Source organism: Argopecten irradians, chromosome 9, assembly GCF_041381155.1.
Source record: "Argopecten irradians isolate NY chromosome 9, Ai_NY, whole genome shotgun sequence".
In the NCBI taxonomy this organism is placed as follows: Eukaryota; Metazoa; Mollusca; class Bivalvia; order Pectinida; family Pectinidae; genus Argopecten; species Argopecten irradians.
Genome location: NC_091142.1, coordinates 26557987 through 26582620, shown reverse-complemented (window position 1 = coordinate 26582620; position 24634 = coordinate 26557987). Strand labels below are relative to the sequence as shown.

At 33.6% G+C, this 24634-nt stretch overlaps 1 protein-coding gene across 2 annotated transcripts in view; it reads right to left on the bottom strand.

The window, feature by feature from the left end:
* LOC138331901 (CAP-Gly domain-containing linker protein 1-like) overlaps positions 1–24634 on the bottom strand; it is a 102213-nt gene that overhangs the window by 19598 nt on the left and 57981 nt on the right. For both annotated transcript variants that reach the window (XM_069279760.1, XM_069279759.1), the window contains 8 exons: positions 20307–20395; positions 8136–8301; positions 7564–7779; positions 5086–5289; positions 4659–4817; positions 3979–4073; positions 3156–3276; positions 2643–2695 (listed from right to left, as the gene is read on the bottom strand). In XM_069279760.1, the coding sequence (XP_069135861.1) occupies positions 2643–2695; positions 3156–3276; positions 3979–4073; positions 4659–4817; positions 5086–5289; positions 7564–7779; positions 8136–8301; positions 20307–20395 (1103 nt within the window). The remainder of the gene's footprint in view (positions 1–2642; positions 2696–3155; positions 3277–3978; positions 4074–4658; positions 4818–5085; positions 5290–7563; positions 7780–8135; positions 8302–20306; positions 20396–24634) is intronic.

The following is a 24634-nucleotide window of genomic DNA, read 5'->3' as shown; positions in this document are numbered from 1 at the left end:
AATTTATAAAAAGTTGGAATTTTTTAACCTTTAGAATAACCAGAAATCAATTTTGAAGATTTTTAATATCTAAAATCTTATAAAGTCTGACATTTGACAATTTTTGTACATCACAGAGTAAATCTCAAGAAATCAATAATTTTAAGTCTGAAAGAAAAATTCCACTACGAAATATCCCTTTTGCAACACAGAAAACAGTCACACATTGACAGTATAGATGAATATGCACTATTAATAGGAACTCTCTCCTTTTTTTACCTTGAGAATGACTTTCTAAAACTGAAATGAATTTAAACTAGAAACTTAAAATCTTTAATCAAAATAGTGTAATCTTTTTATCTATTTTCGTCCAAGGGGACATAACTCTATCACAGAGCTTGGTTTCTTTTTTTTAATACTGGAAAAACATCAAAGTCCATTTCAATTTTTTGGGTCCATTTGTTTGAAATAACACGTTTGTGATCTAAACTACTAAAGATTCAAGACAGTTAATTACAATTTCTAATAACAATCAGCAAAAGATGGAATATTTGAGTTTTGTGCTTTACTAAAGTCATGTTTATACCAATTAGTCATTGTCAGTAAATATGTACCATTACACATTACTTTACCATGATAAAACATTATGCATACATGCCATATTTTTCTAGGGGTGGAAAGGGAGATTGATAACCATTTTAAGGGATTTTGGTCTCAAAAGAGGGAGGTATACGCGCAACATATATGAATAAATTAAATATCTGCTTTTTTATGATGAAAATCTGCATTCATATTGAAGTTTACTGAAATAAAGGAATGTGTCGTTTTGCAAAAGTAGTCACATCCCTATATACACCCAGTTCTGGAGCAGTTTTATTGTTCGAAATATTAGACTGGGCTTTTTAATAATCTTTTACTTAGATAAAGTTCTTAAATTTACAAGCACTAAATTAAAAAAAACAAGGAGAGCACTAGCCTAACATGTACAGAAAGTTTCGTGTAGCCAAATTGAACGGTTTTTGAGTTATAGCCCGGAATAGAAAGGAAACTTTAATAATATGGTATTTTTGAATAAGTTTCCATGGTAACAGAAAAAGTATCGAAAATGAAAGGTTCCCATTAGCAAAAGGCACAACTAGAGCACTAGCCTAACATGTACAGAAAGTTTCGTGTAGCCAAGTTGAACGGTTTAGGAGTTATAGCCCGGAAACGATACTCGGACGGACGGACGGACGGACGCACGGATGCACGGACGCACGGACAGAGCCCAAATCAATATCCCCCGCAAACGCGTTTCGCGGGGGATAAAAAAATCAGAATCGTTACAGTAGTATTCAAAATGTAATTTAATCTGAGAGAGAAAAAAAGTAAATTTCTTTTTAATTTTATTTATTTAAATTCAGTTACTACTGATAATTTTTTATTATTAATATTTTTTTCTAAAAATAAATTCACACAGAAATTCTAAAAAAATAATACTTTTTCCATTTTTAAAAACGTGGTTATTAGGAAATCCGGAAATTCTATAAAATCCGGATCATCTATTACAATTACCCAAAATGGCGGCCATTACGATTGCAAAGTTTGTGACATCCATCAAATACAGATAGGCCTATTTAACATTAAAAACGTGAGTAAATCATTCACAGTTGTAAGCAGTATTTGTTTTGTTGTAATGCTCACTAGCTGTAGTCATAAAATTTATTGAAAGGCCAGCTGATTGTTTTCTAGGCGGCCGATCGGCTGCTTGACTTCAGTTTACGTAATACACAGACGTGAGTGAAAGTGACACCACAAGCCAAGGTGGAAATAGCCCAAGGCTGCTAATTAGGGCCACTTGGGTGTTGGTCAGGGGGTCAGGGAGTGGTTACTCTCGTGCTAAAATTAACCTAGCATGTACACAAATGTGGCAACGAAATTAAAACGGAGGGGTTTATAGAAATCGGGAATTTAGACGCTCCTGCCGGGAGACAATAAAAGGCTTTAAAATACGGGAGGTTTTGCCTCACGCCGGGAGGTATGGCATGTATGATTATGATACTGAAATCTAATGAATCCAAATGTTCCAAAACCTAAATGTCCCAACTAATCTAACAAACAAATGTTTCCAAAGAGCATGTAGATATACAAACTGTACAACATTTAATGGCTATGCTGGTAGATGGACACATGAAATGAAAGTCCAGTCTAAATCAATATAATGATCTATTATTTTAAAGATGAAAATACACTTTATACATATAAGCAACATCATGCAAGCTACATGATAATGATTAAAGAAAAATCCCTTCAACACAAAAGATCAAAGTGCACAGATTATACAAATCTACTAAGTTCGTCAAGTTGATTTATTTTTTCTATAATAAATCTACTTATAGAGAAATAGACAGCTGAATATAGCAAATATTGTATACGGAAGACAACTTCATTTAACCATTATTACTTTTTCGATTAAACATTTCACATGAATTACTTCCATAATCAAGTGTCTCATTTTTGTCCTTTTAGAATGTTTTATTGTTGTATTTTTTCATTGTTTATGATATTTATTTTTTATATGTCCCCGAAAGTAAATGATAGTTGGTCTAACAGTGGAATGATAAAGTGATTTTTAGGTGCACACACCAGTAACCCAATACAATAGACTTCCGACAGATACATACCGTGTTTGCAGTGCCTCTACATCTTTGGACAGTTGGACATTCTGGTCCTCAAGCTGCAAATAAAACACATCATATTATCTTTCAAATTTATTTTTTTTTCTCATGAACTAAATTTTTCCTCATTATTTTCTCTCTCCCACGTTTTTAGCATGTTTTTTTTAAGCAACAGGAAGGATATTATTCTAGAGCATTCAAAATCATATTAAACCTCTTTCAAATTTATTCTTTCTTGCATGAATAGACTAAATTTCCTTTTTGTTAATATATTTTTGGTTTAAAAAGAACAAAGCCATAAATGTAAATTTATCAATTATAATATGTCTTTGCATATGATAGAATTATCTGCCCTTGTGAGAAGATAACTATTGTAATGTCGTCATTTTATGAGCAAAAATTATGTTGTTTCCCTTAAAAAATGAATGTGACGTTACGCTCACAAAAACATAACACCACAATTAATACCTACCTGCAGATATAGAAAATTGCCTGTTTTATAAGTTTATGTAAACATACCCGTTTGCGTTCTTCTGCCACAAGGTTGGAGAATTCTAATTGTGCCTTCATCGAGTCCCTCTCGCCTTCCATATCTGTGAGCTTCTTCTGGAGCTCGGCTACCCTCTCTTGATTTTCTTCACTGATAAAACAAATAAACAATTAAATTATAATGATTTGTAAGCAATAAATGAAGATTTTGATGAATTGTTCTAAAATATGATCATATCGAGACAACGTTTGCTTTTGCTTTTATGTTTACATATTTATAAAAATGCAAGCTAAAGATATTTACTGTGAATATATTAGCAGGACGATTAGGTGAATTAGAATTTCTTTCAAATTGTGAGTTTAATCAAGGTTTTTTTCTGTTAGGCTAAAGGTTAACACACTGGTCAAAGTAACCTATCCTTACCATATAACAAACAATCCCTTTTTTATAAATTAAGAACCCAAAGTGTGAAGATCTATGTCATTGGGGTATGTAGCATAGAATGGAGTTCTGTCACAGGTATAATGTAGGTCAAATATTAAAATGTGGGTCACAGTAACCTACTTTCATAAATGACAAACAGCCTAACCTAGGTGAATCTGTTACTTAAGAACAAACATAAAAGGACAAAGAGGTGATGGGAAATAATATCAATCAATGGAAAAATCAATAGACGCACTCCAAAACCAAGTCAATAAAGGTGATGAATGGGTACAAATAATTTGGTATTCTGTTTTTTAAAGCTATTAACCCATTCATCTCTGAGGACACAATTTGACTCTTCTACTTCAAAGACGGGAATACTCCATTTTGGAATTTCAAGGGTGAATGAGTTAAAATCCATGCCCTTACAGCTGTGTTTGTAATGCCCCTGTGGTAGATTCCTGTTCTGATAACTGTGATATCCTCTCCTCGTGTTGGCTCGTTTCCATCTTTAGTTTATCAGCCTACAACAAGACAACATTGGACTTAATGGATATTGATAGAAATGTATTTTCATTTCACACGTAATATCATTATCCTAATCTAGCTCAAAATAGATCTTTTATAAGAAATCAAAAAGGAATATAAATTTGTACTACAATTTAAGACATAACACAAAATTTTAATGAAGTTAATTCATGAATTCAAACTATAATACACAAACTAATTTTTATGTACAATTATATTGCATATTTCGCTTGGGGTAAGAATCCGGAAAAAGTAATAGCTTCGAAATTGTTCAAAGTATTAGGTATAGAACAATCGCAATATAAATTGTAAAATTAAATTGACGTGAAAATTGTGGGCATGAATATGCGAAAATAAACGAGTAATTTACTAATAGTAAAAGGACCTGTAACTTCTATCAATTTCATATTAGTAGGGAACCATTTACTAAAACAAGGACAAGATTATATATCTCAATGATTTGAAACCAAATTAACTATTCTACAAGCTATGACCTAATCTTGTATCTACAATGAAAATGACCTATTATTATTTATATGCCGTATGGCTTAATTTAATGATAAACACACGATACCAATTACCTCTCTTTGTAGATCGTCAGACTTTTTCTGTAGCTCTTCTATCTGCATGTCCTTCTGTTGTAATGTGACTTTACCCTCAATTACCTCCCTTTGTAGACTCTCTCGCTCGGTGATAGCTGCATCTTTCTCTGATTGAATGTTGTCTTTCTGTTTCTGCAACTGTAATGGAAAGTCTTCATGAATCTACTGCATGAATGATTTTTATACAAGTCCAAAGGAAAGATGATACTTTCTCCCCTATTCACTTCTTCCCTTTTTCATACAAAACTAAAAATGTGATAACACAGAAAACTTTCATTCGATTCATTAAATGGGTAACAAATGATAACTTAGTCAAATTTAAAAGTGAATGCATGTCTGCCATTTTTTGGAATCAATTTGTCTCAAAGTGTAAAATTCAGAGTTATAGAGTTAAGGAAACTCCTACCTCTTTTCTGGACTTATTTGACTTTTCGATCTCGGACTTAAGGTCACTGATCTGCTCCATGACGTTTTTATGCTCTGCTTCAAGTTTTTCATAAGTGGACTGTGTCTTGGTGACCTCTACGCGGGCGTGGATAAGGTTACCGTTCAGCGTCTCCTTCTCTGCCTCTAGTCGCTTCACTTGCTTTTCAGCCTTGTCTTTCTCAAACTGGAGAACACATGACAAAACCTCATCATACAATGTAAATATATCCCTTAGATCCAACAAGACAAGTCTAGAAAACAAATGGTCTTGCCTAAATATCAATTGAATGCACCAATGTAAATAAAGTCAGTATGACTCTACAACATAACATCACAATGACAGGACAGTCATGGGTAAATTCATGACATGACTGAGAAATTTGATTTTGCAGAAATACCTCTTTATTTTTATTATTTTCATTTATACTAGTTTTTAACACAACCTCCGATAATCCTAAACCTGTCTCTCCTATTCTATAAAAATGATGTCTCTCACAGATTTGACCTTTGAACCTGCCTTTACAGCTACCTTTTCTATAGAGCAGTATTCAAAACAATTTTGAGCTTTGACCTTACTTATAAAACACCCTTTTCTATAGAAATGATATTAAACACAATTTTGACTTTTTACTTTCAACCCTTCCCATAGAGCTTCATTTTCTATAATAGAGTTTTGACCTTTGACCTTACCTGTATAGCTTCCTTTTCTCTAGTTATGGTATCTAACAGTTTTGACCTTTGACCCTACCTGTAGAGCTTCCTTTTCTTTAAGGATTAAAGTCTCTTTCTGGTGGTTCTATCGAAGGATAAAGTTGAGTAGGGTATCGATATTTGGAATGGACCGCAAGCGGTCCATGAAACAAATATCGATACCCTACTCAACTTTATCCTTCGATAGAATCACCAGAAAGAGACTTTAATCCTTATATTTACAGTCTTAACTATTATTTTCATAGCTCAAAATTTAAATAGTGTTTATGGCATTTATAAGACTAAAATTGAATTATATCGTTTGGTTCCGACAGGCATTTGGAACAGCCACTCGAAGTGGCGGAAATTTCCGCCAATTTATCAATGAACATACAAATAAAATGAGTTCCGTCTGATAAGCATTTATCTGGGGTTTTCCCGGTATGAAACTGTAAATCTTTTTATTTATCTGTTGTTAAAAACACTGTGGTGCAAAGTAGTTTGGTTTTAATCTTTTGCTTCGTATGATTACATACGCGTACACAATTCATAACGTGGCAGGATATTTAACGTAGTTGTGACGCGGCGTCCGATTCAAACCACCTGTGTCAAGGAGGTGTGGCAAACAGAGTTTCTTCAATTTTGTGATCACTTACGTTCTACTTAATCAGTTCACGTTTGAAATTACTTGAATACACGGATGTTTACATAGTTCCATCTCATTATTTCCGGATTTTGGAGATTTTCAAATGTATCGGACGTCGTTTCGAGGAACATGTACAAACACAGGTAGGCCCACTACGGTAATCGTTTACTGCTCTCAAAATGTTAGCTTTTATTTATATTGTTGTTTCAAACACCTCAATAAATATTAAAGATATCTATTACAAGTATTGTAAAGCTACAATTGTAGGATTCCGTTTCATTGATATTTCGAAACATCCAAACGTACAATGTGTATGTAAGGCCTACTCTCGCCGATTCACAGTAGATAACGTAAAGAACTTGTCTGTCCCCCGAGGTGAACAAAAATACTTTGTCGTGCTAGGTCGTTTTGGATAAACTTATCCAACTCAAAGACTGATGTTGTCCTGACATATCTTATCCATTCGCGTACAACCAAAGATAATAAAAATACAAATAGGATGTAGATCTACAACACGGACTCGCCGACATACACCATGTAAACATTGCGTCGTCAGCGGAATGTGCAAAACTGTACATTGTACAACATTGTTTATTTATCATACGCACGGAAGCATTGCTCAAAGAGGTACGGTAGTAACATAAACAATGTAACTTTTCTACATTTGTATTTACACACGTACATGTATATGTGTTCAAACCTATTTTGATACATGTACATGCTCATCGAACGTACGTTCGGTACTGAAAACATCAAAAGTTTCTGATTTGGAGCATCATAAATTCATCCGCACGGCTCCAAATTGCGCGTGACATGCTCAATTTATCGAGAAATAAAGTTGAGTAGCCTTTGGTTGAAATCAACGGGGTTTATACTATCAATTCACCACTGACTGTATTATATGGTAAAGGTATCTAACACAGTTTTGACCTTTGACCCTACCTGTAGAGCTTCCTTTTCTATGGTAATGGTATCTAACACAGTTTTGACCTTTGACCCTACCAGTAGAGCTTCCTTTTCTATGGTAATTGTATCTAACACAGTTTTGACCTTTGACCCTACCAGTAGAGCTTCCTTTTCTATGGTAATTGTATCTAACACAGTTCTGACCTTTGACCCTACCTGTAGAGCTTCCTTTTCTATGGTAATGGTATCTAACACCCGTTTGTGTGCCTGTGTTTGGACTTCCTGTTTGTCGAGTTCCTCCTTATTTTGTTCCAGTTGTTTTTTAAGACTGTTGATTTCTCCTTGTTTACGATTTATGGCTTCCTCTTTTTCTTTTTCAAAATCTTCTGACTTTGTTTTCATTTTATTGTTGGCTTTATCTAAGGCTCTTTGCTACAAAGAGAAACATTCATTTTCATATTACATCTGAGCTGAGCATCCTATTAAAATTTTCTATGGAAAATTTTTAAAGATTTTAAAATTTATGTTTTCTCAGTGATCATCTTGTGGGACATAAATTTAAAGATTCATTATGTTAGGATCATTTATAAGAAGAAGGGAGGATTTCCATACTGTGAATAAAGGAACATCTGATATATATATGGTTGTCACGGTCATGACTTTGAATGGTGTTACTCTGAACTTTTGTCCAATAATTTTGAAACAAATTTCCAAGATGGAAGCATGATAATTGATTATATATAATTGCATGATTAAGCCATTAACCTCAGCGACACCTGTTTTCTTACCATGTCTTCAATTTGACTTTTAAATTTGTTAATATTGTCTTCATGTTTACTAATTAAAATCTCTTTCTCCCTCTCTTTCTCTGACTGAAGCTGTGTAAGCTCATCGTTAATTCTTCCCCATTTTTGAGTAGAATTCGACAAGTCTGTTTGTAGCTCCTGAATTTTTCTGAAAATAACAGCAGAAACAAGACAGGTTAAAATTCCTTTTCATGATGCAACATACTTGTTCATACAATAATTTACACAACAGTAAACAAACAAACATATATATGTTACAATTTTTATTATCAATAATGCAATTTTAACTTACCTTTACAAATGAATAATATGAAACACTTTTTGAAATTAACAATCCCCTTCTCACTATGGTTTCTAAAACAGCATTCTGTTTCTATAGAATAGCACCAACAAGTTCACTTAGACTGCATTATCAAAAGATATCAGTTAATCTTTCGGGCAAAATTTCACCAGAGTGCTTCAATATATATCTAAACACATTTCTATATTAAGAAAGTACATCCCATACTTATTTCATCTATTGGCTATTCTACCTGTGAGTATAGTTAAATACTTTTCATGCTTTCAACAAATATCTGTATTAATATTACTTAATCACAGATTAGCCATAACTCATCGTAATAAAAACTACCGTAGATCTCGTGTCCACCACATGGATTAAACTAACCAGTCAACACAATTGCTATCAAGGCATACAGAAAAACAACTTTGACAGAATATAACAGTTCACGTAATACTTCACAATAAGTCATAACTAAATCCCAGGTATGCAAAACCAAAAAGTCATACATTCCCGGCCCCTGGTGTAGGACCAATACACGCTGGTAGATGCCGTCCATTGTGGAACTGGTAAGGCCAAATATACTTTGACAGTGTGTCATAACCTGATACATATATATAACATGATCAGTAGGTAATCAAATATTACCTGGTCCAGGTAACAACAATCAATAACTGACCAATAGTGACCAATCAACATTAAAACACATTCTACTCCAACATTGATATATCTAGTTGAGGTTGGGGCCGTGGTAGCGGAGAGGTTAGATTTCCCTACATTTTACCACAAGCCCTTCATCTCTGGGTCGCAAGTTCAAATCCAATGTGGGGTAGTTGCCAGGTACTGCTAGCTTTATTCCGAGTACTCCAGTTTTCCTCTACCTCCCAACCTTAAATGAGCCTGATGTTAATATGATGTAGTGATGATAACTAATAAAACCAAACCAATACATCAGCATCAGGTGACAACATCATATTGACAGTTCAGTTTTACTATTCCTTTCGTAATCATATCTTGCCTTTTCTATTGAATCATTGTTATGTTATATTTTGCTTTAGATTCAGAAAAGTTCTTACATCTTTAAGACAGTAAGGTTTTTTTACATATGAGATTACTTTTCAAACGGTTTTACCAAAATATGAAGTACAAAAGTGTGCATTAAAGATATATTCATTCAGGTCTATTGTCTGCTATCAAACACTTCAATGGCTCCCAAACACTTATAGCTAACAACAGACCACAACAACTGTTGAGAAAATCAATGTGAATTAAATTAAACAGACATATGAAATCCCAGGTCCATCACTGTACTGAATCAGCATCCAGACATTAGATTTATAACGGTATCCATCTATATAATGGCACTGTACAAGTTTTTAAACTGCTGCTCAACTGTAATATATAAAGACCTTCTTTAGGGACCACCTCTGTATAAAGACCACCTGCTTAACAAGACCACTGTTTATATAAGGGTCCGGAATGACATGAATTTCCTTGGTCCCTTGGGTGGTCATTAGACAGGTTTTACTTTATATCACAATTTATACACTATTAAGAAATAAAGAATTCAACATATTCTTCCATATGTTCTAGACATCCTTGAGGAATCCTTTATGAGTTCAAAATACATAATCCTTGGTAGGGAGAACACTGACTTTTGAGATAAAGTCTTATTGAAGTCATGTAGGCAGGAAAACAGTAATAAACTAATTAATTAATCCTTGGTATACCTTGGTTATTAAGAAAGAATTTGTATCCAGCAGCTCCACTTGTTGAAAATCAATCAGCATTTGATTTAAATGTTACTGAACTTCCTGAAATCTTTAGTATTGTTATTATAAACTAATAATCCTTCTATCACCTCACACTGATGAATGCCAGTCCAACAGGCACTGACGAACGACAATTATACATATTAGACATTCAGCAGAATGCCATATCTTTTACTCAATTTAACAGCATTGAACAATTACGACCATGGTAACCAATTCTTTCCCAACAGATGGTAAATTCCATAGCGACATGTTTTATGCTACTACATCACATTATTTCCAATACCTTTGCTTTCCGTTGCTGTTGTTTTTTCACTCCAAACTGCGCAAGTTTCGTCAGTAATTATGTAATGTTGATTGATCAATCATTCAATGTAAACATTCATCGCATGCTACCAAGAGTAAAAAATATCCTTTATTCTGACTATTTCAACTGAAATGAAAACGTCAATCCCGAGAGATCACTGAAACTTTAACATAAGGTACGAAATAAAACCCAGCAATGATCTGAAGAGATCAATAGATTCATCAGCCCCATCTTCAGTCAGAAACCTCCACAGCCACTTCAGATTCTTACTTCAGATTCTTACCAGTCCAATTATATAGTGAGCTGCCTTCTCTTAATATCTCATCATTCAATTCATGAATTAGTGAAATGTTTATCAGGATTATTGGTGAAATTTACAAACCAAACCGTGATATCATCTTGTATTGTAATAGATTCATAAAGGAAATTAAAAATTAAATTTGTTTCAATAAATATATTTCCATAATTTCATATTTGAAATTGTGGTTATAAAACAAATTTTTAATTTTCTATTTCAGCTTATTTGGAATACTCAATATGATTTATGAATGACCACAGCTTACAATTTTCAACCTTGAAGTATTCATAAGAGATTTAGTGTGTGCCATAAAAATATCCGGTTTGAAAATTGATTTTCTTTTTCTTGTGAAGTTAAATTTTTGTGTAAAACAATTCAACACACATTAATAATGGTAGAATGTAGGGATTTGTATTAGATGAGAAGAAATTATATTAAAAACATTAGCTATTCGTGAAAATTAATTACAAAATTTTGAAAGAAAACAGGGAATATTTAAATTCACTTCATAGACTAATTCTGTTCATGAGAAGTGCACAAAAGTTTGAAAATTACATCTTCAAATAAGATTAAAAGAATATTAAATTGTCATCCTTAAAATTAGTTTATACAGCAAAATATGAAAGGAAGGGACTTATTGATCACAATTTCACCGTTTTAAGGAGATGGCACAGTATAATATCGTAAATCAAGACATCCTACCCTTGCTGAAACTGCTGTGCTTATTCTTGACCTGGAAAATGTGTGCAGAAAAATTCACAGCAAATTACTTTTACTTTGTTAATTTACTTTTACTGTGTTGAAGATGCAAAATTGTCACTTTTCAAGACCAAAGAGAATGGTGATATTTCCTATGAAAGAAAATTTCAGTTGCTCTTTGATTTTTCCCTTGTCGAACCTTTCTGGTGTTTCTTTAATATATATACGACATTATTTAATTTAATCAATTTGGTAATGTATCATTATGTAATTTTAGAAAATCCTTTAAAGGTTAGACATCCAAAACACTTTTTCCCTGAATGTGCAGTGTACACCATTTTTACATGACTGTTATAGTAGACTGGACCTAAGTTAAATTTAATCTTTCATGCAGTTTGACATCACATGTGAAACGGGAGGAATTACATTTCATTTCACAGCATACATAACAAATTCCCCATCAATATATAAATTTGATAAACAACTGAAGTAATTAAAGTTAATTTTCAACACGATTGTTCAAATGAACAACCCTTTTTCCCTGAATGTGCAGTGTACACCATTTTTACATGACTGTTAAAGTAGACTGGACCTAAGTTAAATTTAATCTTTCATGCAGTTTGACATCACATGTCAAAAGGGAGGAAGTACATTTCATTTCACAGCATACATAACAAATTCCCCATCAATATATATATTTGATAAACAACTGAAGCAATTAAAGTTAATTTTCAACATGATTGTTCATATGAACATAAGAAATTCAGAACAGTTATTAGTTAATCAGTATGTACAGCTAATTTCACTTAAATTATGAATCAGTTGTAACAAACTCTAATTCCGGTCTTTTCTAGAAATTCTGAAAATCTGATTGACAAGCTAGAGAAGTATGTATTGTATTAATTTTGAAAGCTCCAAATCAAACATTCCCGTTCAAAGATACCTCATAATCACATAAAGTTAAACCAGAATAACTCCAGAGAAATCAAAGTTCTGACAACATCCGTCCTTAAAGGAAGGACCTTTATTAACTTAAATCCCCTGACTGGGAATTAAACAACACAAACGGAGACTGAGTTAGCCAGAGCTTGAAACATCCGTCATTTCTTATGGACATTCATATTTAATTCAGACCTGATTTGATCAATAAAACTTTGAATCTTTAGTGAATTAAAACCACCTACAAATATGTGAAGTAACTACGTAGGTCCAAAAGTGTTCAAACAGGGTAACATACAAGACTCGTCATACAGTTATAAACCAAGTCAACTCTTTTTTGTGTGCGATTTATTATAACAAATTTTACAAAATCAAGTAATTAGCCAATGTTAATCTCCATGATACATCATTTATATAAAAAGCAATTTCCATTCCATTTTTAAATCCATGAATGTTAATCTATGTTAACTGTATTTGAAATGGAAATCGCGAAATTTAGTAACCATGAAAGGTTTAGAGTATTTTTGTAGCAAGTTCAGTCTTAATTAAGAATTTTGAGTTCATTATGTTGATCATTTTGATGTTGGAGCCATATTTTCAAATATAAAATTATTTCTGCTTTCAGGAGGATGCATTATTGTCTATATATATTTACAAGTAATATAGTATCATGCCAAATGTCCTACATCAGCAAAATGAAATACTATATTACATAAACAAATAATGAATATAGATTAACACGATTTCCTATCTATACTATATGTCTACATTGTGATATTGACCTTCATTTCCATACCAGCATAATAACACATACTGTATTTGACCCAATAACACATACTGTATTTGACCCAATAACACATACTGTATTTGACCCAATAACACATACTGTATTTAACCCAATAACACATACTGTATTTAACCCAATAACACATACTGTATTTAACCCAATAACACATACTGTATTTAACCCAATAACACATACTGTATTTAACCCAATAACACATACTGTATTTAACCCAATAACACATACTGTATTTAACCCAATAACACATACTGTATTTAACCCAATAACACATATGTATTTAACCCAATAACACATACTGTATTTAACCCAATAACACATACTGTATTTAACCCAATAACACATACTGTATTTAACCCAATAACACATACTGTATTTAACCCAATAACACATACTGTATTTAACCCAATAACACATACTGTATTTAACCCAATAACACATACTGTATTTAACCCAATAACACATACTGTATTTAACCCAATAAGCACCCAGGGTACTTATAACAAAAAATTAACCAAATTTGGAATAGCATTTCATAAAATTATTGCACAAAATAATAAGCCATCAATCAATTAATTCAATAAAGTAACTTCAAATTCTTCTATCTTTATAGTCTGCATTTAATTCAAGGTATAAAGCGAAATTGAGGCTTAAAAAAAAGAAGATCGGCACTTATAGGGAGGGGGGCGCTTATTAGGTTGATTACGGTAACCAGTTCTATTCTCTGCATGGTCCTTGCACGGAATGTTACATGTACCTATCTAAAACATCAAATATTATCTCCTGGAAAAAACATTCACGTCCCTAAACTATATAACCATCTCATCATCGTATGCAATTAACTTGACAATGTGATATGCTATTTTCAACAATCATTGATCGAAATAAAAGAATCAGGAGTAGACAATTGTCACCTAATTACATGTTTCTAAAATTACACTGCTAGTTGATTTCAAAACGTTGCAGCTAAATTGTGTGCACTCAATTTTAAAACTCTCTTTTTTGGTATTGCCTCATAGCAACTACTTTACCATTATATAGCACTAGGCCTCATGCTAGTAAAATTTGTAGACGATGCATGCTTTTTTTGTTAGAAATATCCAGCTCCAGTGATCATGTTCAGAAAACAGAAATAAATATGACAAAAGGCATTGAGAATATTTCTATTTTCTCTTCAATACAACTGTGTAATTACATTATCTTCTTTGAAATAAGAATACTTGTGTAATCAAATTTTAAACTAATGACTAGAGCTACACATCATGAATATCTAAATTCCAATTAAGAAAGTAACACAAATCCGATGCCAATTGCAAACAGGCTAAACTGAACCATCTTCGGCAATCACTAAATCTATAGGGTAAATTCAATTTCAATGTTCAAATATAATGACAATACACTTCATATCAAATCCCAATTCATAATTATTCTATCTATACATACAATGTCTTTGTAAACTTCAGCCTGTATTATATAAGCTAATTGTCTACATGCTGCAACTCTACAAACTCAGTCCTAAAAGCAGGTAGAGAGTGCCATTTTTCACTGTCTGTCCAGGAAAACTCAATCTCCACATTCCTTTGATTCAGTTCTCTCCAAGCATCATTAATGCCAACCCGACTAACATACTTACTATAGTTAGCGTGTTTTATCTCCCAAAGGTAACGTTAACTGTAAAGTAGGCATTCATCTGATTAGCTAACAACTGATATTAGAGATATACCTCTGGTATATAACACAGAAACATTCACATTTCTCACCACATACAGGCATCAAACAGCAGAAAACAGTCTAATGAAACTAAATTTATCTAATTCCAACAGTAAATGAGAATACACACGCCTCTATTTTTTTTCAAAGTTTTGACATCAATGTTTTATATATATGACATTATACTATATTACCCCACTACAAGAGAAATCAAGTTAACTTTTATTTGAATGGTGATGTCACTACAGAATTTAACTAATGGCTGATCAGATATTTAACTAATGGCTGATCAATATACCCCCCCCCCCCCCTCCCCACACACACACTTATTTGAAATCATAGAAACACCGATTGTATCTCCATTGTTTTTGACCATGGAAACACCAATTGTATCTCCATTGTTTTTGACCATGGAAACACCGATTGTGTCTCCATTGTTGTTTGACCATGGAAACACCAATTGTGTCTCCATTTTTTTTTATCATAGAAACACCAATTGTGTCTCCATTATTTTTGACCATGGAAACACCAATTGTGTCTCCCTTTTTTTTTATCATAGAAACACCAATAGTGTCTCCATTGTTTTTGACCATGGAAACACCAATTGTGTCGCCATCATTTTTGACCATGGAAACACCAATTGTGTCTCCATTGTTTTGGACCATGGAACACCAATTGTGTCTCCATTGTTTTTGACCATGGAAACACCAATGGTGTCTCCATTGTTTTTGACCATGGAAACATCGATTGTGTCTCCATTGTTTTTGACCATGGAAACACCAATTGTATCTCCATTGTTTTTATCATAGAAACACCAATTGTGTTTCCATTGTTTTTGACCATGGAAACACCAATTGTGTCGCCATCATTTTTGACCATGGAAACATCGATTGTGTCTCCATTGTTTTTGACCATGGAAACACCAATTGTGTCTCCATTGATTTTGACCATGGAAACATCAATTGTGTCTCCATTGTTTTTGACCATGGAAACACCAATTGTGTCTCCATTGTTTTGGACCATGGAACACCAATTGTGTCTCCATTGTTTTTGACCATGGAAACACCAATGGTGTCTCCATTGTTTTTGACCATGGAAACATCGATTGTGTCTCCATTGTTTTTGACCATGGAAACACCAATTGTATCTCCATTGTTTTTATCATAGAAACACCAATTGTGTTTCCATTGTTTTTGACCATGGAAACACCAATTGTGTCGCCATCATTTTTGACCATGGAAACATCGATTGTGTCTCCATTGTTTTTGACCATGGAAACACCAATTGTGTCTCCATTGATTTTGACCATGGAAACATCAATTGTGTCTCCATTGTTTTTGACCATGGAAACACCAATTGCGTCTCCATTGTTTTGGGCGGAGGATAAAAACTTGCATGCATACCTGCACATGGTTCCTAACATTGTTATCAAGTTACAATGAAATTGACCAAAGAGTGGAAAACTCTTTTTATTCAACAGACAGATCTAGACAAGCTGTTTCTTTTATATATACCCCCACTTTAAAATACGACATCTACGTTATCAAAGCCCCGTTTAGATAAGTACCACACATAGTGATTGAATTAAATGATATAGAAAAACTGTCACACCAATACTATTAAGAGCAAGATAATGATTTGATTGTAAAATGCTGCCATCCCATCTATATATTCTAACCCATTGATGTGGTTTTTATACGAAAGCTACCAAGACCAGGAGTCTCTCAAGGTATGTTTAAGTCAGGTGGCACTCTAAAGTTAGATTTCATTCTAGAATTTGAGAATTTAAGGTATACATATTGACACATTGAAACACTCAGTATTTTCTACTAAAGCCTTGGCCAGTGATATGACTACCAGTTATAACTACGGTAATATCAGGATGTCCCAGTACTGAATAAAGGACCAGGAACATTACTGTTTTAATTAAGAGCCTACTGCACATGATTTTTACTGTAATGAGGTCACATAGAGACAAACAGTCTGACACAGTACTGTTACACATACAGAGATTCTGTATAAAATCAATACACTGGTCTCTATAGTATAACATCCCTCAGTCCATTACAGTACATATCCTCACATGTATTCTATAACCAATTCATCAACAAATTGAATTTTAACAATAAAGTGGTAATGACTGACTCACAAAAAATCTATGATACTTAACCTTCAACATCAAAATCACAAAACTTGATGTAAATTTCAATAAGATCTTGACATCTCAATTTCAACAAGAACATAATACAGCTATAACATCCACAGAATAGCAGATTCCCAATATCCTTTATAAGTGTCAAAACTAAAGTAACTACAACACCAGCTTCTAACCATGTTAATTGTACTTCACCCAATAAAATATTCTCCAATATTTCCATTTATTATATTTTTTTCTTTCAGAAAAGTCTAAATTTTCATCAACACAATTTTATAGTTAACAATGTAATTCATATTTCATCTCAGCATATAACAAAGTTGTCTGCTTCTTTGAGGTGGTTTAAAATGCTTCATTACTTGATAGGATCGGAAGTTAAAATGGTATCATTTTGTACACAAACAATCACGAACTATCCCTCAAGGGCAGATAACTCTGTAATATGGACAGATAATAAAGTGCAGGAGAACCAGTCTCCAAATGATTTAATAATATCTTGGAACAACATTTTCTATGTCTGATGACCAGGTATTATCTTTGCATATTACAGAATTACCTCCCTTTCGAGTAGATATCCATAATGTGACTGTCTTCGCTTTTTGAGCAAAACTCACATTGTTTTCTCTGAAATGGATGATGTTATGCTCGCAAACACTACCATGTCACAATCAATACCTACCCGCAAGGGCAGATAACTCTGTAATATGCAAATACAGCACACAACAATTTCATTCTTACACATTAAATAGATGAAATATAATATCATTTCTTCGCAATATACCTTCACCTATTAATTATAAATGTATAGCATAGGCATATTAATATTTCAAGTCCCTGTTGACACAAGCAGTGCATTAATTGCCTATAATATTGTATATTTCGGCTTGAATAAATACTAATACATGTACATTTGTATACTATTATGTCAACTGCTTTTAATACACATCTTTTACCATATGTTATCAATAAATAAAATAATTTGTTATTTTGTGCAATTAATTTGTACCCATTATTTTCAATACATGCAATTTTTGCAAGGCAATGGAATTTCTTTTCATTTTCTTGTAAATCATAATTATCAAGATTTCTTCATTTGTGTCATCATGATAATTCCAATTCTAAATAGATAGTTAATCAATCCATACCCTAGCTTAATTATCATCACAGCAACATGATAAACAGTTTATCAAACTTGTAGAATTTGTAGTGAACACGTGGTTATGTTAGGAAGTCACAGTTAGGTATAGCTGTTAATACATTGTATCTATCTCATAGCAGCAAATGGAAGTAGTAAGGCATAATCTTCAACTGCATTAATTATTAGTCATATTGGTTATAATCTGTATCAATATAAACCAGCTGTTTCTGAAAGTCATCTGTTTAAGAAATTATTATGGGTTTACTAGGAAATAATGCATTTGTTACTCTATTTGTAAATATAAAATATATTTGGCCAAAATTTCTTTTTCCCTAATGAGAATTTGCATTTACTGTTTTTCAATATCCATTGAAAATGAAAATTTCTCCAAGTTAAAAACTTGCTTTTGCAACATTACTGTCAAGTTAATTTGTTAAATGATCAAAATTTTTGAAGAAAATTTATTAATATAATTATAGGACTTGGAATGGTGTAATGATGCGAAGCATACAAAATGTACACAAAAATCAATGACAAGGTACACATAAACAAATGACATCACATGCACTGAGCTGTAATATAATGCACACTACCATGCAGTATAACAGGCAAATCAGAAGGTGTTTTTCTAAATCACAAGCCAACACCCATATCAACCTTTGGAAAAGAACACAATATTGAATCTCCCAGCTAATCCCTGTCTTAGAACTGGAAGCTTAACTCTTTCTGTACCATAATTCCTGACCGGCTTCCAAACCAAAATTTACTATTAGGCTCCTCCCAGACATCGGAGCAATATGGCGACATGTTTATTGTGTGTTCTGATGAGGTTTGAATTAGGCCTAAACATCGTAGAAAAACGAGAACCAATGTTTGTGGCATTCATAATTTGTTCAATAACATAGATATCTTTATTTTCCAAGGTTTGTTTTTTACTGACAGTAGAATGATTGCGATTGTTGCCATGTTATTTACATTGGTGATAACAATGGGAGCACATCGCAGGAAATATTCAAACAATTTGGATGGCATGACACAAAATGTGTACTTTCCACCTATCAAAATGGTTGTTATAAACCAAGGAAGTTATTTTTGCTTAAAACTTTTTTGTGTTACTCATATGTCATCTGCTAAACACAATCAGGCAAAGCCAAATATCTTGTCGTTTGTATACAACAACGGGGATAAAATGTCATGTTTTCCTGTCGCCTGCATACGACAAGGGGATACAATGTCATGTTTTTTTTGTCGCCTGCATTAGACAACGGGGATAAAATGTCATGTTTTTCTGTCTTCTGTATACAACAACGGGGATAAAATGTCATGTTTTTTCTGTCGCCTGCATACGACAATGGGGATAAAATGTCATGTTTTTCTGTCGCCTGCATTAGACAACAGGAATAAAATGTCATGTTTTTCTGTCGCCTGCATACAACAACGGGGATAAAATGTCATGTTTTTCTGTCGCCTGCATACAACAACGGGGATAAAATGTCATGTTTTTCTGTCGCCTGCATTAGACAACAGGGATAAAATGTCATGTTTTTCTGTCGACTGCATTCGACAACGGTGATAAAATGTCATGCTTTTCTGTCTTCTGTATACGACAATGGTACAGAAAGAGTTAAGTAGATATAATTGTATGCCTGACTTGTTAATTTGAGGACTAAATGCCATAGAACTATTTTTTGTTCTCTTTGTCCAAATACCAAGACTTTTTTTTTTTTTTAAATAATTATACATTTCCCAAAGAAATTTCATTGATTTTTTTGACAATTATACATTTTACTATTTTACTTTTTTCTCTAAAGAAAGATTAGTGATGAAGGGGTAGCATATTTTAACCACTCAATCCTATTTATTAAATATTTTCCTGTAATATGTAAATCTTGACACATTACAAATTAGGTTTATTTTGAGGCATGAACATTACAAGGTGTACATGTTCTTTTGCAAAGGTTTAAAAACGTAATCAACACAGCAAACAAAAGAAACAAAACACCAACAGAGGTAATTTATAAATATAAACATAATGCACAAAAACAAGACTAACCTATTCCTTTCGGTGAGCTGCTCATTCAACAGAGTGAGACGTTTTGAGCTATCACCAGAGTTTCTCATCATATCGCTCATTTGTTGTTCCTTTCAACGGCAAAGATTGTTGGAGGAGAAACACAATGATAAATCATATAAAAAAATATATTGGAAATAGGATTAATAATTATGAAGATGAGATCTTGTGCCCAGACTGATGTTTAGTGAATATGATGGGTTAATTTGTTTATGACTACTGAGATCTGACAACAAAGTGAAGCTAGGAGAGAAATAGAGCGCTATTTGTCGAATTACCTGATAAAATGTCGCGTGGAAGGATCGTAATATGACTTTGGTTTCTGCTGATAAAGTGAAGAATCAGGTATATATGATGAATAGTAAATATCTACGCTACAGTCTACTATGATATTTCAGGAATAAAAATCTAAAATTAGATCTATGACATATATTTAAAAAAAAATATTATCAAAATATTATTCATTATACTAGGGGGGGGGGGGAATGTAATCAATAGTTTGAAGATTATCATTTAATGATTACTGTTCAGCATTTGTAGAATTTTAAACTTTATTAGTATTTATAGAAGGTTATTTATGACTTCTTATCAGTTATCAATAATGTTTAAAATATAAATAAACTGATTTAACTAATTCAATGGAAATTTTTTTCTTTTCTTCCTCTATGAAAATGAATTTGATACGAAACTTTACATTTGAAACATGTTTTCTATAAAAATGAGCTGAATACGAAACTTGACACTTTAAATAATTTCAATAATTTATATCTATGCTTTTCCACAGCAATTTAAAATGTCTATGAGTTTATGAAAACGATTTAAATGTAAATCATTGACAAGTGTGTGAAACCACTGAAAGCCATGATATAGCAGGAGGTGAAACAGTCAAAGGGGGACAACCATTCATGGGCACAGGAGCTCAATAAAGCTTTGCAAAATAAAACACCAACACTCAGGAAACTTTCAACTTAAATTTGAAGAAAAAAATAACAAGAGGCCCAGAGGGCCTGTATCGCTCACCTGGTTTGTAATGCCAAATAATTTTCTGAATACAGGTTCATTGTTTCTTTTCTGAAGGAATTTTAATATTAACCTCTAAATCCCCTATTGGGCCCCACCCCTCCTGCCCCCTGGGGGTCAGAGCCAAAATTTATACAAGTTCTGTTCCCCTTCCACAAAGGATGTTTCTGGCCAAATTTGGTTACAATCCATGCAGAACTCTATGAGAAGTAGCGATTTAAAGGATTTACCTCTATTTCCCCTATTGGGCCCCACCTCTCCTACCCCCAGGGGATCAGAGCCAAAACGTATACAAGTTCTGTTCCTCTTCCCCCAAGGATGTTTGTGGCCAAATTTGGTTACAATCCATGCAGAACTCTAGGACAAGTAGCGATTGATAGAATTTACCTCTATTTCCCCTATTGGGCCCCGCCCCTCCTGCCCCCTGAGGGTCAGAGCCAAAATTTATACAAGTTCTGTTCTCCTACCCCCAAGGATGTTTGTGGCCAAATTTAGTTACAATCCATACAAAACTCTAGGACAATTAAGTAGCAATTTATAGAATTTACCTATAATTCCCCTATTGGGCCCCGCCCCTCCTGCCCCGGGGACCAGAGCCAAAATTTATACAAACTCAGTTCTTATTCTCCCAAGGATATTTCTGGCCAAATTTGGTTACATTCCATGCAGAACTCTATGACTAGTAGCGAATTGAAGGATTTACCTCTATTTCCCCTATTGGGCCCCACCCCTCCAGCCTCCGGGGGGCCAGAGCCAAAATTTATACAAGTTCTGTTCCCCTTCCCCCAAGGATGTTTGTGGCAAAAGTTAGTTACAATCCATGTAGAACTCTATGACTAGTAGCGATTAAAGGATTTACCTCTATTTCCCCTATTGGGCCCCGCCCCTCCTGCCCCTGGGGGGTCAGAGCCAAAATTTATACAAGTTCTGTTCCCCTTCCCCCAAGGATGTTTGTGGCCAAATTTTGTTACATTCCATTCAGAACTCTATGACAAGTAGCGATTTAAAGGATTTACCTATATTTCCCCTATTGGGCCCCGTCCCTCCTGCCCCCGGGGGGGGGTCAGAGCAAATATTTATACAAGTTCTGTTCCCCTTCACATAAGGATGTTTGTGGCAAAATTTAGTTACAATCCATGTAGAACTCTATGACTAGTAGCGATTTAAAGGATTTACCTCTATTTCCCCTATTGGGCCCCACCCCTCCTGCCCCCGGGGGACAAGAGCCAAAATTTATACAAGTTCTGTTCCCCTTCCCCCAAGGATGTTTGTGGCCAAATTTTGTTACATTCCATTCAGAACTCTATAACAAGTAGCGATTTAAATGATTTACCTATATTTCCCCTATTGGGCCCCGCCCCTCCTGCCCCCGGGGTGTCAGAGCCAAAATTTATACAAGTTCTGTTCCCCTTCCCCCAAGGATGTTTGTGGCCAAATTTGGTTACAATCCATGTAGAACTCTATGACAAGTAGCGATTTAAAGGATTTACCTATATTTCCCCTATTGGGCCCCGCCCCTCCTGCCCCCGGGGTGTCAGAGCCAAAATTTATACAAGTTCTGTTCCCCCTCCCCCAAGGATGTTTGTGGCCAAATTTGGTTACAACCCATGCAGAACTCTATGACTAGTAGCGATTTAAAGGAAATGTTGACGGACAGACGGACGGACGGACGGACGACGGACGGACGGACGACGGACGACGGACGACGGACGCCGCGCCATGACATAAGCTCACCGGCCCTTCGGGCCAGGTGAGCTAATAACTAAAAGAACAGAGGATTGGTGTAGAAAATATCTGCAATATAACTGTTGATAATATGCTGAAAAGAACACAGGGAAAACACATTTCTGCTTCTGTAATCAAACAGTTATCGACTTTGAAAACAGTTTTGTACATTTCAGACACCCACAAAAGCATCTAGCTCTTCCAAACACAACAGGAAATTTCAAGCTTTGATATAGACTGTATAAACATACACCTATTACAGAAGTAGAAATGTGGTTTTTTTTGGTAATAAAATATTATATTATCAATTTTAATGAAAAATTTGTCAATGCTTTTAAAAAGAATGACAAAAATAATGCCAATGCTTAAAAAATTAATAAAATTTATGAATAACCCAAATGGGAAACCAAAATTTAATTGAGAGAGAAAAAAACATTCAATTTGGCAATCATTCTAGCAGACTCCACAAGTAAGAATACATATATATGACCACATCATACAAAAAAAGGCCATACAATAGAACAAAAGTAATACAGGTTTGCATTGTCCACAACACTGCTGACAACATCACAGGCAAAAGGTGTAGGTTGATCGTAACTTCACTGATGAAAAAACGTCTGTCATTATGTAGAGTTATCTACCTTTATCATCATGTTTTATTAGCATTTATGTCTAATCATAAATTCTTTATCTCACTCACTCCTAAAAACACATTTGAACTCTTCTGTTTAAAACATGGTTCAGTTCATTATGAAATTTCAGGGATGAAAGAGTAAAGATTGAACAATTGATATATTAATACTTGCTGATAAGGGTAGATAACTCCGCAGACAAAACAGACAATGATCTATGGATGATGATTTGCAACAGGTTATTTTTCTTTTTGTTTTGTTGTATAAACTTTATTCTTCTGCTCTCTAAATTTCATTTTTAAACATTAAATCATTGGTATTTTCTTAGTACAGTGCATAGCAATAACAAAGGTTAAATTGAGATAATTGAAAGCTAATTTAATTCATACTTTTACTGGCAAGTTCTTCAAATTACTATGAATCAATTATAATAATGGAGTTATCACATAATTTTTACTTGATGGTCAATTCACAAATGATTGATATGATTTTGAAGTTAACATATGAGGGTTTTGATCTCAAACCAATCTATGAAAATAGTGAAATGCTTTGATGATAATATGACTTCTAGAAGTATTGGATGTACAGCATTATGATGAATGATGTATCTGTCCCATATTTGTTGTACAATGTCAATAATATTGATCTCCAAACACATTCAAAGAACACAAGTAAGCATCCCATCTTACAATAATGATATAGGAACAGCAAGGAGGGAAGGAAAATCTACTGATTATATGAAATATACAGAATATCAAATATGTCCCTAAAGAATAGAAGAAAAAAATATTACCGAAAAAAATAAATCTATAGAATGATCGAAAATATTTTTTTTTGATAAAATGATTCGGATAAAAATGAATAAGTGCAAGTATAATACGGAGTACTATAGAGTCTTATTAAAGAAGTGCACATTAGATCGACCTCTGGCCT